At 42.9% G+C, this 18,886-nt stretch overlaps 1 protein-coding gene across 1 annotated transcript in view; it reads left to right on the top strand.

Moving 5' to 3' along the window:
• The window catches only part of LOC104257880 (vascular endothelial growth factor receptor kdr-like), a 140,420-nt gene that overhangs the window by 81,252 nt on the left and 40,282 nt on the right, over positions 1-18,886 (top strand). Inside the window, exons 12-14 of the mRNA XM_059824618.1 lie at positions 8,313-8,421; positions 15,468-15,761; positions 17,921-18,067. Of these exons, the coding sequence (XP_059680601.1) occupies positions 8,313-8,421; positions 15,468-15,761; positions 17,921-18,067 (550 nt within the window). The remainder of the gene's footprint in view (positions 1-8,312; positions 8,422-15,467; positions 15,762-17,920; positions 18,068-18,886) is intronic.

Below are 18,886 nucleotides of genomic sequence, written 5' to 3'. Positions count from 1 at the left end.
AGAAGATGCTGTGGTCTGGCTCAAACGGTTGTTTTACCCCTGTTGCTCTTACGAAGGTTTGTAACTTTAGGAGTGGTTTTGCAGCTACAGGTTTCGAGGTGGATGCTCCAGATAGTTTAGTGCCTAATCCTGCAAGGTGCTGAATGCTGCAGTTTGTATCCTGGTATACCTTTAAGCATATGATAATTCTTGGGCTACTCCCATGCTTAAAGTTAAGCACAAAGCTAAAGTGCTCTTCTGGATTGGGTCCAGACTAAATCAGCATCTGGCAGGATCAGTGCCTTAGCCATCTGCTCTTTCTCATGGAGACTTTCCAGCTCTAAACATAATCTAAAACAGAGCTCTGAAAACATGGAGGTTGGGCTGGGAAGGAGAAAATCAGTGTTCACATTTCATTCCTGAGTTTTCCCCTTGTTGGAAGATATTTATAAATTGGATTTATTTAGTCAGCATAGTGCCCCTTAACCTCAGTTTTTAATCTATTCTCTAAGAATTTTAGATCTTAGGTAAAAGCAACTACCTACAAAGTGCAACTTACTTGTGAAAAATGGAGTTTGGTGACTTTTCTAAGACTTTCTGGTTGCTGCATGGACTGACAAGAGTTTTGCAGCTCTCATGGCTACTGTTTCTCTCCATATAGTCTGTCTAAATAGATGATCTGGTGTCCAAGAGCTTAGTATGTATCTGATGATCAGTCTTAAAGTTATATTAGTCCCCATATAAAAGTGAAGGGTTTCACAATGGCTGTGACTCAGAAAATATCTGTTGGTTGCTGAATTGTCCCACATGCTGGGATAGTAAGACACCTCAACAACACAAAACTAGAAACATTTTAGTTTGTTTTATGCATATGTACACCACTCCCATTTCTTGTTTTACCAACTTTGCTGAGGCAAATATGCAACTGGGTGAAATTTTAGTCTGCTACTGGACTTAAGACGGGACTTGGCTGCAGTCTCTGAATGAGGTGTTTTAGGAGTGCCACAGAGCTCCTGGATCCAGTGGGACACTCCATATACATCCTCAGTCTATGCTGGTGCATGATTAGGGACTTCCCAGCTTTCCCCTAGAAAGAAAAGGTACAGCAATCTCCAGGTACAGCAATCAGAGGAGAAATAGTGCTCCACTCCCACAGAGGACACCATAGCACCTACCCACAGGTCAGTCCTGACATCACCATGTGCCTCAGTTTCCTGCCTGTAAAACACAGTGGACACTGGAGTGCTAGGAGAAGGGAGACACAACTGCTTAGTGGAGATAAGGACCATGAGGGAACCTCAGTACAAGGACCAGGCAGTCCTCAAAAGGACTCCTCTTGTTCCCCAAGAGCTTTGCGGCTGCTCACACCTTGAGTAGCACAAACAGCCCCGAGGCTGCTCCTCGCTCTGCCCTGCGCAGCCATCTCTGCTCTTTCTAGAGACTCCAGGCATCCTGAAGTGTTCATTTTTTAGACATGTTCAAAAGCTGAGCCTGCAACCCTTTAACTTAAGCTTTTACGTATTTCATTATTAAAGTTTCATAAAAATACTTCTTTACAAGTTACATAATTTACAATTTATAGTATATTCATTAGTTTCATCTCCTGCTGATCCACTGGTTGAAAACACATTCTGAGGTGTTTTCTAATAATTTTTATGTCCTGATTAAGATTTATTCAAATTAATAAAACTAGATTTTATGAATCTCAGGTTTCAGCACTGTCTCCCTGCTTAGATTAGCAGACGATTCCTCTCCTTCCCCCTTTCTGAAGTCCAAGGCTATCTGTGTTGAGTGGAGTCTTCAGATACTACAATATAATTCAAAAAAAGACACTGATGAAAACTCATAGCCTTCAGACTTTTCCTTGTGTTTTATCAGTCGTTATTCCCACCAGAAATGGAATAGACAGGAAACAGCCCAATCCATTCCCACCATGTCCTAGCAAGTAATTCATCTGCATTGTCTAGCCAGATGAAATAATAAAGATGTTGGAGTCTGACTGAGTGTGGCTTTTATTGACTGTGTTATGATGCTGGGATTAGCTGAGATTGGTTATTTTTCCTGTGTGATTTGAGCCTGCCCAATGATAGCTGGAGTCTCAGAGCAGAGGGTGGAATTTACCTAGTCTCTAAGATTTCTCAGCATCTCTAGAGTTCACCCTCAATGAACTGTAGCAATACATGCTGGTTCAGCGGCATACGAAAAAATGCATTAACTTTTTAGAGCTGCTAAGAATATGGGAACAAACGCCCAGAAATTGCCAGATCAAGAATCTTGCTCAAAAGCTAGCTTGCAGGGCAGCAAGCAAGGATTTTTCCAGCAGACCACTGATGCTTGGTGTGATCTTTGATCACATGAAGATCTTTAGACGTCTATTTACAAAAGTGGCATGTAAAATGGAGGTCTCTTGTCATCTTCATCATCATGATTATTCCATTATTATTCCACAGATAAAGAAGTGAATTTCACCCCCTCCTGTCTTCTAAAGACTGAGTCTCATTCCTAAAGAAAAGCATGTGGTTATCCTTAACGTTATGATGTACTTCACTGAAGTTTCTGTCAAATAGTGGTTGAGGCCATTGCATCGTGCTAGTTTAATTTTCCCGGTGGTTTTGAGTCAATATTGAACTTTTCACTTTGTGATTTATACTACTGAGTAGCTACCTCTGAAGACAGCTTTTTAACACCAGGTGAAACACCCATGATTGCCTGAATTGCCTGAATTTCCTCTTCAAGTTGCGAGAAGCTAGATTGCTATTTTATTTCCTCTCCTGTTAGTAAACTGAACGTACTGGTCTGAGCTTGGGAGAACAGGACATGGCAGAAAAGAATAGCAAGATCCATACATAATTCAGTCCTCACTGGGAATTTCTTTTCATCTCTTTTCTCCCTTTCATGTATATATGAGAGAGCAGCCTGGCCATATGGATGTTTCTGCAATGAAACTCGTATATCTCTTTTGCTGGTGAAATTCATAACCACTCAAGAAAATTGACCCAAAAATGCCAGGTTTAAACCTCCTGAAGGAACAAACATACTACATTAGACTAGCGGGATGCGTTTGGTGAAAAGTATGTGAGCAACTCAATAGGGCTGTTTAAATCTGTCCCCCTGTGTGGGTGCCCGTTTCAGTGAGCTCCCACAAGCCTTGTCACTTTAGTCTCTGGCAAGGAAGGTGAAGAGTCACGTGGCTGGGTTTTTGAACAAAGCATCCACTCTGTGGGAGACTAGCCCAGATGTTTCAGGCACTACCCAAGCACAGGGGCACATGGACTACTACGCTGTCCTTGGCAGGTCTTCTTGAGAGAGCCTGGCTAGCAGCAGGGACATAAGAAACGGCCCTCTGTCTTCCCTGCCCTGTTAAATTCATTAGCTGCAATCACCGGGTGCAAGGAAGAAGCATGGGGGTGGTAACTGCTGATGACTAGCCAGCACCTACCCACCTGCCCTAGGGCCAGAGAGTGATCAGTCCATCCATACTAGAACTGTATACCAGTTCCTCCAGAGGCACCTCAAATCTCTGGTTTTCCCCAGTTTCCTGCCCTGTCCAGTGCCTTTCCTGATCACATGGTACTACCGTCAGCTCTGCCATACCCTGTGAGGAAGGCAATGATTGCTCTCCTTTTACAGGGAGAGAAACACCCACTGCCAGAGATGAGAGCAAACCCTAGAAGTTCTCCGTCAACTCACAGACTTCTCTTGTAACTTGTCCTCAGTCCATCCTTTAGCATGTTTTGAATGAATGAACTAAGAGCATAGATCAGAATTGTCAGGCTATAAAAATAAGTGTTATTCTCTGCCATTCAAGTAGATGGATTGGGAGCTAGCTGAATATTTTCTTTGCGGGGTCTCTGGTGAAGTTCCTATAATTACAAATCCCTCTAGCAACCTCCACCCCAGCTCTGCCAGAGTTAGACAGCTGAGAAGTTTTCCACCCACTTTTTCTACTCCTCATCCTCGCCCACATATAGCTAACGAAGTGAAAGAGAGAAGAATTAACTAAAGCCATTGGAGGGAGGGATTAGACAAAGGAAAGAGAAAGCAAGGAATAACAAGATAGATTAATTCATGCTGGCTCCAGCTTAAAAAAAGGTCTTGCTGCTCTGTCCTTACTACAAGATGTCTTAAAACACTCATGGTACATTGCTGTGGAATGTTATTTGGCTGCTTCTAAAATAGCTTGTTTTTATCAGTTCAGGAACATTACAGTGCAAGACATATGGACTTTATTGAACTATTCCATTATGAGTTTTCCCAGCAGAAATGTCTATTTACTTGTCATAGCTGTTCTTCAGAGATCAGTCATTTTATTTCTTTTCTTATTGAGTTTTAAACTTAGTTTATTCTTTCATAGTAATTATTTATTAGCTAATAATCCCTTCTTTGGGCTCACAGTATTGGGTGGCCTTTAGGTTAAGTAATAGGAAATGGAGCCCTTTACTTCCAGATTCAGCACAGGCAATCAAAACTGGTCCGAAGGGTGTTTGGTATTTGGTATGCCCTGAACTCGCAGGATCTCAGTCCAGCTCCCACTAGGAAGATGTCTAGACATTGCATGCCAATAATTTGTTACTAATTACCATTGGTTCCAGCGCAGTCTGCACAGAAGCTAAGGACTGAACAGCCACATAGTTTGTGCTACCACTTGTGGCTGGAGTACATTGGCAAGGGTTAACGTGTCATTTAGTCTGAACTGCTCTTGACTAGGACATGGAGGAAAAGGTAAACTAAAAAGTGCAAACTTCCAGGCTGTAAATGAACAGTAATGAAGTTCATGAATAGTAATTACACTGAAGAGATACAATGTTTCAAGGCAATTGCAGATTTCACATCAGCAGCATTACTTCGCAGAAAGTGCTGTGCTCTGTCCGGGAGCAGAGTTTTCTGAGTAGAAGGCATGAGAAACAGCTTTGATGTGAGCCCTGCTTTGAGTAAGAGATCAGGCAGGAGACCACCAGCGGTCCCGCGCAGCTAAGGTCGTTCTGTAATTTCATGAGTCTAGATGTGGCGAATGCCAACATGTCTCTAACTTTTCTATCCTGGCTCTGATTCCAGGAATGGAAAATACTCTGCCAGGTGCATGGACTAAGCACACAAAGTAGATTATCTCCTCAGAATTTTTTCCACTCTGTACTAAAGGTCCCGAACACTGGGACTGTGCCACTCCACTGAGAGAGAACTCTGCAGGCAGTTTTCACTGTTAATAATAGGAAAATATTCCTATGTTTGGTTGCTCGAGTTCAAACCATTTTCTCATTCAACTTCTTTTTGCAGACTTTCCTTGAAATGGTTGCACTGAAAGTATAGGGATGGCATTTAGAAGAACAAAATCCTTATCCCTACCTGCCACTATGACCAAGTACAGACAAATTTCAAATTTTCAAGTTTGTTCAACTTGCGTTGCCTACAGTAACAGGTGATGAACAACTGCCAAAACATCAGCATTGTGAATACTATGGGGTTTAACACCTGGATTAATAGGGGTTACTTTTCAATGGGATCTCCTTGACTGATTTCAACAGGATATCCTTGATCTACAGACACTTCAAAAAGCAGATACCACTGCTGGCTTCCTAAATGTTTCTTTCAGGTTCCTTTTGGTAAAAGACAAAACTATGTAGTCTTACAGAGGGAAGGAGGATTTGGATGCCCTTTGGTATGGCATGTTAGTGTTCCAAAGCATCACCCTGTTGAGGACTAAACCAGGATTAGGTTAGTTTGGCAGCTGAGAACTTTATTTAAGTTGCTGGAAAGATAATTGAACTCCCAATCTCAGGGATTTACCCAGGAGCACACAGCTAGAGTGAAAAGCTGACGCATAGTGATTGCAAGGGATTCATCTTATTACAAGAAAATCACTCAAAATCCTTCATTTCCAGCTCTGAAATCACATATATTTCTCTGCTGGATGCTGCTGCTTTAAAAGTCACATTTTGGAGGACTCTGGGAGGTGCTAGTTCTACCACAAGATGGTGAAGTGCATTATCTGTTGTGCTCAGGTTGTAGCAAACTGGTATCCAAGTGCGTGACAGTGATGTTGAGCGTACAAACAAAAAATTACTTTCTCTCTTTCCCTAGTAAATTTTTCCCAAGAATTTGTCCCCAGATTGTCCAGATAGTCCCAGACTACCATTTTAACATATTTTTCACCTTCACATATAGACACAATTGAGATTAGCTAAGATGAGGTCTCAGTATAGCTATTTGCTCTTTTTTTTCCTACTGCCATGTCAGACTTTTCTTGAGTTACGTAGTTAGAGACATTAGCATCTGTGTGTGTTCATGAGCGTATGTGTGCATTTACCTCTGGGCCACCAAATGTAGCTTGAGGCATTGCATCAGTTTTTAGAAGGGTCACAGTGTCACCCCTAACACTTTGACATATTCCAAAATGGATAATTACATTCCCCTTTATGATTTTAACTGGCCCTACAGTATTATCCTTGACTTCCCATCTAGAGCCGTCACTTAGCAAGACTAATAGCTCTTAAAGAGCTGTCCAAATTTATCCCCTTCTGTCCTCAGCACGTACATTTATATTGGCTTTTTCTATTCCCAAATATAAAATTCTAAGATCCAGTAATCATGAGAAGAAAGATCTTGGTCCTGATTCAGCAGTAATTCAAAAGGCAGTGTCTACTGCTTAAAGTCAGGGGTAGTGCTCTGAACATGTGCCTGTTAACAACCTGTGGCATTAGGCCCACTGCTACAGGAATAGAAAGAGGAGGAGGAGCAGACTGCTTCTCTGGGTGATTTTATATCCAAGTTAGAGCTATTTTCACATCAGAAATAAATCAGAACTGCACAGCTCTTTCTTTGGTGGACACCAGAGGGAGCTGGGTTTACTGGTCTCCTGTTTTCACCCCTAAATTTCGTTTGTCCCTATTGTTGGTTAATTTCTGTGGTGCCCATGAAAAGTAGGTATTTTTCCTCTTACCCATTATTCTGCTGAAAATGGTCCCCATTAGAATGTAAAATGCACGTGGGATCAAAACCTTTGAAATTCATTTCCCTACAGGATTTAAAGTGCCAAAGCTCAGAAAATCTTAAATAACTCTCCGAAAATACATCCCACACAGCTATAGACACACTCTTTAGTGCAGCCTTATGAGGAGTAAAGGAATGTCTTGTGTGAGTTTAGTTTAGGATATTAAAAAGAAAGTCCAGAGATGCTTTTGTGCACTTCAAAGCGCTCTCTGGAGATAAGGACAAAGGGCCAGAGGGTGTTATATAAGTTTTGATTCTCAAAGTCTTTAGAGAGAACAGCAAAGAAAGTGATATTTGTTCCAAATGTGAGGGCTCAGAGTTCCTCAGGTGAATGGCTGCAGGGGAAGCAAAGTAATCTTGCAAGAACTGTCTTCATGGGTTAGACCCTGATTTCTTGCTAGCAGTCCAAAGGAAGTACTAGAAATAATTAAAGCCACAACCTGTGGATAGTCCTCCATGAGCTCATGATGTTGCATCCTGACAGGGACAGGGGAGTGCCTTATGGCTGGCTCCTCATTAAGAAGGCCCTATGCAGAAGAAAGGGCTTAGGATGTCTAAGGAACACAAGTTCTTAAGGATGTGTTTGAGTTCAGCCCCATGAGTAACTGAACCACTTCCTTTTTCCATGTGCTGAAGCTCAGGACAAGTGTTCCTTCCTTCTCCTTCATGATCCTCCCTTTCTTTCTGCACTTGCCAAGTGTCTTAGCACAGGCAGCTTCTCCAGAGCACAAGTTCTGGTAAGGCTCTGAGGAAAGGTTATGGCATCAAGGGGCTTCCAAGCACAGTTTATAAGAGTGAGCTGGAGCCCAAAGGGGCCACAGCCCTCCCTCCCTTCTCTGGGGTTATAGCAAAGCAAAATCCTGCAATATTCTTTATACCACATCCATATGAATGACCTGCTTCCCATGCAAATGTAGGTGTCCTGTTATGCATGGAAACCATGACTGAAAAGCAGAAAAGAAAACAGGTGGATGTGGGCCTTCATTTCCAGTGTCTTAGATGAATCTTCCAGGTCCTTCGCTTTAGATTTTGCTGATGTTGTCACACAAAGACCTTGGCAGTGTGTCAAAGGGGAACCCTGTTTTTCACGGGGGAGACAGGAAGAAAAGAATTGGAAGGTTTAGGAATGAGGAGGGAAGAGAATTAACTGGGCTGAGGTGACGTGAGATGAGAGACCAAAAACCTAATAGAGGCACTTGTCTGTTTGTGATCTTCACTCACGACTAGAAACTCCTTTGCTAACTGTTTTTCTACTGTAAAACACACATTTATCCACTACTCTCAAGCCTCTCTGCTAAGCCTACACTACACTCAAAACCTTTACTTTTTCTCTCTTTGCTTGGCAGATTGTGAGCACACTAACTATGGAAAACAGCAGTGCATCAGGAATCTATTACTGTGTGGCTTCAAACAAGATCGGCGAAGAAGAGAGGAGGATTGAGTTCTATGTCTCAGGTAAACAACACAAGAGACACTACACAAAAACTAGATGCTGATGATCTGATTTACCATAAAGTTTTATATGGCTGGTGAGTGCTCGTTAAAACTTCTGGGAATGCCTGCATGTTGTGTTTTCAGAGCACTCCCAATCACACAGTCCCAGGCTCTTCACCACAGGCAAGGCTGGGTCCTGCGTCAGTGCGCAGCTGAGTTTGACATGTCCAGCATCAGAAGTGATGCCCCTTTTGCCCTTTTCAAGCTGCAGATGCAGGCCCTGAGTCTCGCTGTCTGTGTCTTAAAGCACCACTCACGACATTTGAGCGCTGTCCTCATGAAACCTCTAGCAAAAGCTAAGTCCTTTGTAGTCTTCCAAAGGCCTGAAGCCTCTCCCTGACTCAGGAGAACGGTTGGTCTCCAATTAAGTCAGCAGACATAGCAAAGGTGAGCAAGGCCAATATTGAGACCTAATCCAGGGCTGATATCACTGGGAGTTGTTGTGACATTGGATCCCTGCCTGAGCAATTAGCCTTTCCAGTGCCCTTTAAGGAGGGAGGAGGTGGACATGCTATTTCTCCAAAGAACACAAATTCAAACAAATATCTGCTTAACCTTTCGACACAGAAATTCTTTAGTAGTGAGATCGAGACCTACATAATGCTTTTAGAAGAGATGGGAGTTTAAAAAAAGAGAAGAGTCCAGCGACAGCCTTGTTCAAGTGCTTAACCAGAACAAACTGAATCATTTCTGTGCTCACTTTATGGATGAGTGGATGTTGGCTCGTAGAATTTGCATCAAAATAACAATTTTTAGAACAAAGAGTGCAGAAATGTCCTGGAAGGTAAATGTCTGATTCTCACTACTTGCTTTCTTCCTCATGAAGCAAGTTCTGAGGGCAAAGCTCGCTCGTGGCAGTGCTCTGCATTCCCCTGCCTCTCTTGCATCCTATGTTGTTTGACTCCACTGCTCTGAAGTAATTCAGCACATTTCAAATCGGGCTAACCAGAAAAAGACTCACTAAATGTTGTTATCATTCTTATTACACAGAAGTGCCAATACAAAAAATGTCATCCAACGATAATGAAGCTGGTGCCATATGGGGGAAAGATTTCACCTCCATTTACAGCTTCTTTGTATTACCCCAGTGCCCTATGGAGACAGAAGAGCATTTAAGTCTCCAAAAGATATTTTCCAAAGCCCTAACTCTTATTTACTCAGGAAAAAGCCCTTCAAGGTGGACTTTTGAGAGATACAGCTCAGACATAAGAGGTCCTCAAGATGTCCAAGGCAGGCTGAAGACCAGCTATTAATTTTACACTTCACCACTTCCAAGTGTTGAGTCTTCACGTGGGTTTGTTTCTGCTCTGAATTCTGCCAGCTGTTATGTTTGGATGGGTTACTCAAAGCCGTATGTTCCCAAGCTATTTGCAGTACTTCGTAATACTTGGTGAATAAAACCAATGCTGCAGCAACTAAATAAGCAACTAGCATAAGGTCAGATCCAAAGGGTTAGATCAATCCATGCACCTTTCACAGCTATGTTTTATTTTAATAAAGTTATGTAGGGTTCCCCCCCCCACCGCCCCGTGAGCTAATCTTTCAGATTTTTTATTTTAAGATCAATCTAGCAATGTTTTGAGACACAAATGTTTTAATCATGCAATTTTAATTATGAAGGAAATGAATCACTGGACAAAATTACTGACAGCGGTTATGGTGGAAACGTTTCCACCAAAACAGACCAGGAGGTGAACAGGGCTTGGCAAGACAGATATATTCCTGCCTGTGAAGAAAAGTCTGTGAGTCTGTGCCACTCTGGGGAACAGGCAGATGCTGAACGAGCATGACTGACTTTTGTAAGTGCTGTGTTTAAAAATAGTGGTGTTTATGGAGTAGAAAGAAATTAAATCTTTCTAAATGTGGCCATCCTGATCCTAAAGTAGGTCATGTGGCAGTGGTAAAATAGCAGCAGAGTGACCTGCTGCCGGGTTTCTTTACATGATGGTCCTCTGCTGAGTAATGCATATTACTCCAACAAGTGGCCAGGCTGCTATAAGAGCTGCTGCTGAAGGTCTGCCTCACAGATGAAAAAGTCCACTGTCTTCTACTGGGTGCACTTGGAAGAGGCTAAGCAACTGCCAGGTTACTCTCACCAGGAGTTGCCTCTAGCCTCCACGTTGGAGGGACATTCAGGGACAGTTCATGAGGTACTAAAGAGGGGAAGTCCAAAAGCATAAGGCTCTAAGCAGGCCACTTTACAATCGCTAGGCTGGTTAATTTTGTGCAAATTGAACCTAAAAGCTGAGATAAAGGCTGAGTTAGAGTCTGAGAGCGCACAAGTGATGTCTGGGCCTTTAGGACAACATCTAGCAAATGTTCATAGCACTTCACAGTGCTCTGTTCTCTGCAAAACAGCTGCTAGTTGTGGGACTCCACAATTAATTCAGCAATTTGTTGATTTTAAAGACCTGGTCTCCCATTATCTCCTACCGACAAACAAGCTGGTGGATCCTGAGCTGCTTCCAAACATTTTGGCTGAATTGAGCTTAATTAACTTCTCCCTGCTAAGAAACCTGAAGATGCTACAGAGGCTAAACTCTCCTCTTCCCTCAAAAACCTGTTCCGCTAGGTCAGGGTTGAAATGTTTTGTCAGGACATAGCAGAGTGTTACAGGGAAACTTCATCAGGTGTTGTCGGGGCACACCTGCTTTCTGGGGACATGCCCTACTTCAGTCTGGTGCTTTCATCACCACCACATCCATTTCAGAAAAATGTATTTATTCCAATGGAATAATGTCAACAGCCATTTTGTTTTTCCACTGCAGAACCCCCGCAAAAACTCCCACGGACACTAGGAAATAGCACTGGTATCTATTTTTAAATCATTTCTGTGCCAGCAGAATTCATTTCAGTGAAGGGTCAACAGGGTGTGGAGATCACGCTGAAACCAAACCATATAAGGTTGAGATGAGAAATCTTATCATTCAGTGACAGCCCTGAAGCCTCTGAGCTCTTTCTGCAGATGTCCTGACTGCCAATGTCCCACTGAAGCTCTCCTAAAGCTGTTCATGGCAGCAGAAACTCCCATAGCAATGCAGTAGCAGTGTTATCCATCATGCCCTGGCCTAACTCTTATTCAAGTATTTTTGTTTTGTGTAAATCCTTTTTACTGTTTCTTGTGGAAACAACATCTGTCTCCTGCCTATCTTGCCTACCACAGTTTTGACACCAGTGTTCCCATTTAAGTCAGATGACTATTTTGTCATGGGCAGAGGCAATGTGGGTGAGCCATCAGATGCTCAGAGCTGCCTCATGTCACTGCCCACCACCGGTTACACACCAAAGGACGCTCAAGGCAGACTGCAACCGTCCTAGTGCGGTGAAAAGCTGACCTGATGTCTCCTGGAGGTATTCTCTGCCGTGAACAAGTATTATTTACCTTCTAATCTCTGCTCTGCACCTTGGAAAGGGCAACTATATATTACTGTAGGTCCACAGTAAATCAAATTCTAGCCTTTGTATGATTGTACTACATACAACAAAATGGGATCCACCCATATGAAACCTCTGAATGTTCTTGAAATATAAATGAATTATGATAAGAATAACAAATAATAACAAAAGCCCTTTTTCAAGGGCTTATCTGATTGCAAAAACAACTCAGAAAAAGGGAGTTAAAGATTTCTACCAGAAAGAAAATATTATATTTCAAACATGAGATAAAATCTGCTATCGGATACTGGAACAATGTATGAACTGGGCTGTTCTACAACTGCTTGCCACTCTCAATTTGCTTATTCCTGACATGTTTACAGGATTTATGAAAAGCTTTGCGCTGTTTCAGATGGTAGGGCTCACCCTTTCTTTTTCTCACTCTCCCTACATGCATGTGCCTGATGGCAACCCCCCCACCCTGACAGGCACAGGGATGGAATTTGGGAAAGAGCAGAAGTTTTGAATTACACAGATTATTGTGCAAAGCACAGGAAATTAAAACCAATTAATTCCTTGTAAATACAAATGGAGCCAGACTTTCTTTTGATTTATGCTGACTTTTTACCTTCCCCCAATGGCTCATTTCCCTATTTTGCCATGGAATCCCACACAGTCGAGAGTGAAATTCGCGGCTACTACACTGTAATACAATACGAAAGACAAATGTTTGGTGACTGCTGATAAAAGAGAAAAGGCCCCACGGTGCATTCTTTTAGCCAGCTTAATAGGAGTCTTATAAAACACTGTATCTGTTCAGAGAGAGGAAGTTAATCAACTGCTCAGGTTCAAGATTGTGTAAGCAAAGTAGTCTAAGAGATGAACTGACTTATAATGTGCTCTCAAAGCTGCAGTTACTCCCCAGATAATCCAGGCAGGAGGAGAAAAGAGAGAGGAGAGCAAGAGAGCCTCTTTTTTCCTCTCTTTTTCCTTCTACTGTAATGAAAATCAATGAATATTCTATTGGAGCTGAAAGAGCTTCTTGAAAGGCTAACAAGATGGAAGAGAACAGCACAGGTTCCAGCTAAAAATATTCAAAATGCTAAATAAAAAATGTCAGTAGAAGAAATGATAAGAAAAACAAGCCAGCCCTCTACTCCCAGAATGTTAAGTTCATAGAAAAAACCCAGTACTGGTGAAGTTCAGCAGCAAGGCAAAACTATCAAGCATCCTTCACAATTCAGGGCTTGGAAATTAACACATCAAATTAACTGGGAATTTGCACCGAAATGTCAGAGATCTCTGGGCACTCCAGCCATACACAAGGCAATGCCTTATCCCAAGAGACACAGTATTGCCCCTGGGGTGGGCATTCTCCCACAGCCATTCAGGGAAACTCACCCTGCAAAACAAACGGGGCTGCGAGTTGTAAGAAGAAATTCTCCTGAAGAAAAGGCTTCCTGAGAGGCAGAAGCAAGGGCAAATGGGGCTGCCAGCTTAACTGCTTAAGGCCAAGGTTTAGCTTGTCCTGCAGATTTGCAGGGGTTCACTGTGTTTTACCCCGGGTAATGTGACCAAACTCCTACCTCATCACTTTACCTGGGATCCCTTTATACTTTCACTGAGACCCAGCAGTTAGGCTCATAGGATAACTCAGAGTGGAGGAGCTCTCAGGAGGTCTCCCAGACCACTGAGCTTTCTAAAGAACTGAGTCTAACCAAAGATCCATCTACCTTAGTACTATAACTCTTGCTGGAACAAATAGCAAATGCTTAGAAGAGAAACTAAGAAAAAGGCAAGTTAAGAGGGCACTTTTTCCCTATTTTGGTTTGACAGATTCAGGAGAGGTGCTGAGATGCTGCTCATGCCACATCCCAGTGTTTTCACTGGACCTTAATTCTTCCTGTTTAGAGAAGTTCTGCTGGCCTCAGACTTTTCTCCCTTTTTGATAAGCATCATCTTGATATGTTGGAACCACAGGACATCAGATGTGAAGAATGGCTGTATTACACAAGTCAGTTTGACTGTACGGCTAGCACTAAGCAAGAAAGAGAGCAACTGAGCCTAACAAAACACTGCATAAAGTAAACTGAAATTTCATGACAAGGAAAGAAAAGAAAAATAACAATTTCCACAGCTGTGGCCTGAGGGGTCTCTTCTCTTTTTGGACCTTTTATAAAACATTTCTGGTGCCAGTCTTTAAAAACCATGAAGAAAAGCTTATTGGTTCTATTCCAGATGACTTGTGAAGAAGAGAGACTTTTAATCATATCTGAAAGCTCCCTCAGGGCTCTGTATTTTATATAATATATGGTTTATTATAAGGCAGATTGGTTATTTCAACAGCCTCACTATTTATGCTCAACCGTAGCTTCGGCAGAACTTTTTGCAAGAGTTTGCAGTGTGAGCCCCTGGCCAAATTCCAGCTCCCATGCGGAATTTGTCAGGTTGCAAGTGCAATGCATACTTGCTCCCCTTTAACTTCTGTCCTTCTCAAAGTACCATCCATTTCATCCTAGCTTGAGAAAGCATCTTGCTAACAGCTTGGTACTGAGGCAACAATCTATCAGATTTGTTGCGAACACTGTTCATGTTCAGAAGGTAATCCAGAGCAAGTCCTCCCAAAGTGTCCCATCCCGGTACTACGCCTGGTAAAATATGTAAGGGATTCCTCATAACCCTCAGCTGCTTGAAAATCCTGGTCTAACGGACAGAAGAATAATTCCAGGTCACTGTGGTTATCAATGCACTTTCATTCAAGTCTGTTGGGTGGAGAGTTCACTGAAACTACCAGAATGAAAAGGGAAAAGATATCTTTCAGACCCAATTTAATTGTAGGTCTCTGGCGGCTAATGCAGTCATAGGAATGTGTCTGTAGGCCAGACTCTGGCATTCTACTCAGAAATGTTTTTGTCTTCAAATGGATTCAGTTCACCACTTCAGGAAAATTGATTTTTTTTCTGGAGTGAAAAGTTACTAAAAATATAGCAAGAAACAGCTTACTCTTTTGTGGATAGATTGGACTCATGCCTGAAAGCATTTATCTACTAAATATAAAGGCCTCAAGGACTTACACATCATTAGATCAGTTAATCCATTCAGTGATCAAGTAAATATCCACCAAGGCACAAGTGATGAAAATAAATATTGGCATAGTTGAAATATGAGAGAACTGGGAAGATTGTTCAGTGGTGAAGAAAGAGAGCGTTACTTCTGAGAAATGGGAATAGGTCTCTTTATTCTTACGCAATTATATTTTCAAGCACTGATTGCAGAGAGAAAGAGAAGAGCTCATGAACACATTTGCCTACCTGGATAGAAATCTCTCTTGATTAAACTCTCCTAGTCCATTAACTATTTCTATTTATAAACTTTCAACTCATTAAGCGAAAATGTAATGATTAGAATACTGAGGGCCAGACTACCACAGGTCAGCACTGGGATGTGAGAGGTACATTCACCTACCTAATTCACAAGCACCAGTCTCTTTGCCCATGCAAATATGAGTCTCATTAAAATTGGCTCATTCCATTACAGCTGGCCTTTGAAATTTGACCATCAAGTTGCAAACAGGCAGCCAAAGATCTTCTCTGTTGTGACTTAATTATAAACATGTTTTCTCTTCCTCTTAGACGTGCCGTTTGGCTTGCAAACAGACCCACAAGTCACAACCATTGTGGGGAACGACGTCCGGCTGACTTGCCGGGCCTCCAAGTACATCTACAGTCACCTGGCCTGGTATTACCCCTCCTCAGAGGCGGCTCTCAGTGACTCAGTGATCAAGAAAACTGACAACTATTCCATTTCTTTGACACTGGTCATTACTAACGTCACGAAGGAACAGAGTGGCCTCTACAAGTGCAGAGCCCAGAACCAGCACAACAGCACCGACACGCTGGAACAGCACACTCAGCTCCTCGTCAGAGGTAGGTCCTGCCAATAGAAAACGACAGTGGGACGTGCTATCGTCTGCTGCAGGAGCAGAAATGCTGTGCATCTGCTGCTCCCTTTGAAGCCTTTCAAAGCAGAAGGTGCCCAGCATTTCCTAGGGACTATCCTAACATAGACTTTGTGCTTTGCTTTGGGGGTTTTTTCGCATTACTGTATGTGGATTGACACCTAGCCATATGTATTACCCATCCAGCCACTGCTGGTTTTGTATAAAATACCTGCCTTACACATAAAGGTGATTTCAGCTGCATTTTACCTTCCTGACTCCATGCTGGGTGCAGATATAGTGTTGACTGAGGAGAAAAGGCATCACCCACCATATTACTAACAGCACAACTCTGTCATTTGGGACTGTCGCCCCAGATCTATATGACTTTGTTAGAAGACTCCACTCACTTACAGCTGCCGGGATGATATAGATACTAAATAGATTTGGACCCAGCAGATGTAATCACAAATGCCACTCGTATAATCAAGTGACACGTACCATTTATTCTGGGCAACTGGGATGCACTTCGTTGTAGCAACAGTATTTTCTTATTTATACCCAACCTCCCAACGCTTTTCTTTTATTTTCATTAAAATAGTAACACTACAGATCCTGAAGCCTGGTTTCTTTGGCTACGTGAATATAAAGGGCAGGACACTTCTTCCAATAGAAACTCACTGAAAGTTAGTGAAGTTTCTTCTGCTTCATAGTGAAGAAAGTGAGTGATCGGCTCTAAGCCTTCTCAGAGGAAAAAGTGCTGCTGGAACGGGTGAATTTATTAGCTATCTTCCAATGGCAAAGAAAAACTCAAAGCACAGAAATGGAGTAGAATTGAAATAAACAGCAGCAAGCCAGGGCGCAGAAGACAGTCCTTCAGAAGCCAAATTAGACAGTGAATTTCAAATTGGCTTCTCCACTTACATTAATGGCTAATGAGACACTGAAGGGACAGCTACGCTGCCATAAACACTTGTCACTTCGGTAAAAACCAGGCCGCGCAGTGCTGGCTTCACCCTTGTTTGAGTGAACGAGCACATTTCCCATGCAGTCTCCTACCCCGTGCAGTCAACAACACTCTCGCAGTCCCTTCCCCCTCCGTGCAGGCACATGCACAAGGAGGAAAAGCTCACCCACGCCACAGCTGTGGCTAGCACGGCTCTGATACCTGAGTGGGAGGTGACTTATTTTAAGAAATGGCATGAGCACCTGCCTCTTCCTGACGTGCGGAGGAAGGGAAAGAATCTCACCCTGGTATTACAGAGTGCTAGCGGTTTGGCTTGTCCCCACAGCCGGTACCGGAGCCACCTGTCAGCATCATCTGACATGGAGGCACTGGGCTTTCTCTGCACTCTGCCTTCAGGCAATTCACTTTTCTCTCCCCTGGCAGATATTTTTATTCATTTAGTCAAATTTCCACCTACACAGACACCTACACATGATGGCTATGGGAAAAACACAGCTAAACTGGGAATACATCCATGGGAGAACTGGAACCTTGATCACATTCTTCTGAGAATTACTGGGGTCTCTTATTTGTCAGGCACATGTCAGAGAGGCAATTCTTCTGGAGAACATGCATGGAAATGCCCCTCCAAACCAGCCCTCCTTCCCCTATACAAACAAGGTCTTTTAAATGTACTAACACCCATCAGCTACTGTCCTTATTGCAGGTTTTATGTATTTTTTATGTTATGCTTATGATTTTATTCATGGCTTTCCTGTACCTTTTATAAATGAACCTAAAGTGGAGGTTAACATGCTTTGTAGTAAGTAGATAACTGCACTCGTGATGGAGGACACAAAACCTTTAGAACTGTTTCCTCTTTGCCTCCTCCTTTCTTTTTTTGCATTCACTCTGCATTTGCTCTACCCACGCACTGTCCTCTGTTTTCTTCAGAGGACGAGAAACTCAAGGAGGTTGGAGCTGCAGCCAGATCTAAGCTTAGTCAGTTTGAAAATAAGCCAAATGAACTCACCCACACCTCCCATAATCTTTTGGGGGATTTTTGCTACTGCCCATCAACGAAATCTTTGCCACTTCCAGTCCAGAGAGGCCATGCAGGTGGCCAAAGAAGAGAAGATGGCAGAGGTGTGGGAGGTGCTTTCTGAAATCTTACTGTGTACTCTTTTCCTTTGTGACCATAGCAAAGACAGCACCATATGTGATACAAAACCTCACGGATCTGGAGGTTAACATCAGCGGCAAGATCGTTCTGGAGTGCAAAGTCAGTGGAACACCAGAACCTCAGATTACGTGGAGGAAGAACGGCTACCCCATTTCAGCAGCATCAGGTGAGTGTACTTGCTCCCTGAGCATGCTGAGGTATTGTACGGAACACAGGATAATGGACTTGCAGGTTCGCCACAAACATAGGACTTACAACTCCACGGCTGCTGCAAGCATGGCTGAGTCGGGATGCTATACACAACCTCAGAAAACACACACACAAATCCAAATATGCCCGACCACTGCAGTAGTCCCCAGCTTGGACTTCGAGGTCAAAGCTGTCAACCGGTTGCAACCCAACGCCTGCTTATGCAGCTTGCCTTCCGCATGTGTCTGCAGAGTCAGCCATATAGTCTGCATACGTTAGCATAACATTAGTAAATCAAGCAGTACAGTGTGCTGCTGTTCAGTCTGCTTGTGCGAGACAACAGTTTATGTACAAAACTGAGACAGAGTGTACCTGCTTGTCAGGTGGGTCTGAAAACACAAGCCTGAACGGTCACATATCCTTGGGGCTTGATCAGAATATATTGCAGCAAATTGTGGGCAGTCACCTAACAATCAGGTCCAGAGCATGCCACGGCATATTACACATCCTTTCTTTATGTCCCGCAACATCGTAATGAGAATGTGCTCTCAGCTCAACTGGTACAGCACTACCATGGGCAGGGAGCATGGGCTCCCTTACCTGAGCCTGGAACTCCTGCTCAGCTCTCTGTCCTCAGATCTCATATAAATCATGGAGAATCCCATGTCAGTAGCTGGTCCTGTGACTTTAATTTTGCATCTTGGACTAGGTAGGAAATCTAGGATCATCCATAATTCAGATCAGACTGTTCTGAGGGAAACTCTTTATAGCTACTGAAATTTTATAAATAATTCTA

This window comes from Gavia stellata, chromosome 14, assembly GCF_030936135.1.
Source record: "Gavia stellata isolate bGavSte3 chromosome 14, bGavSte3.hap2, whole genome shotgun sequence".
NCBI lineage: Eukaryota > Metazoa > Chordata > Aves > Gaviiformes > Gaviidae > Gavia > Gavia stellata.
Note: the sequence above shows the minus strand (reverse complement) of the source record. Positions and strands in the feature narration are given on the sequence as shown.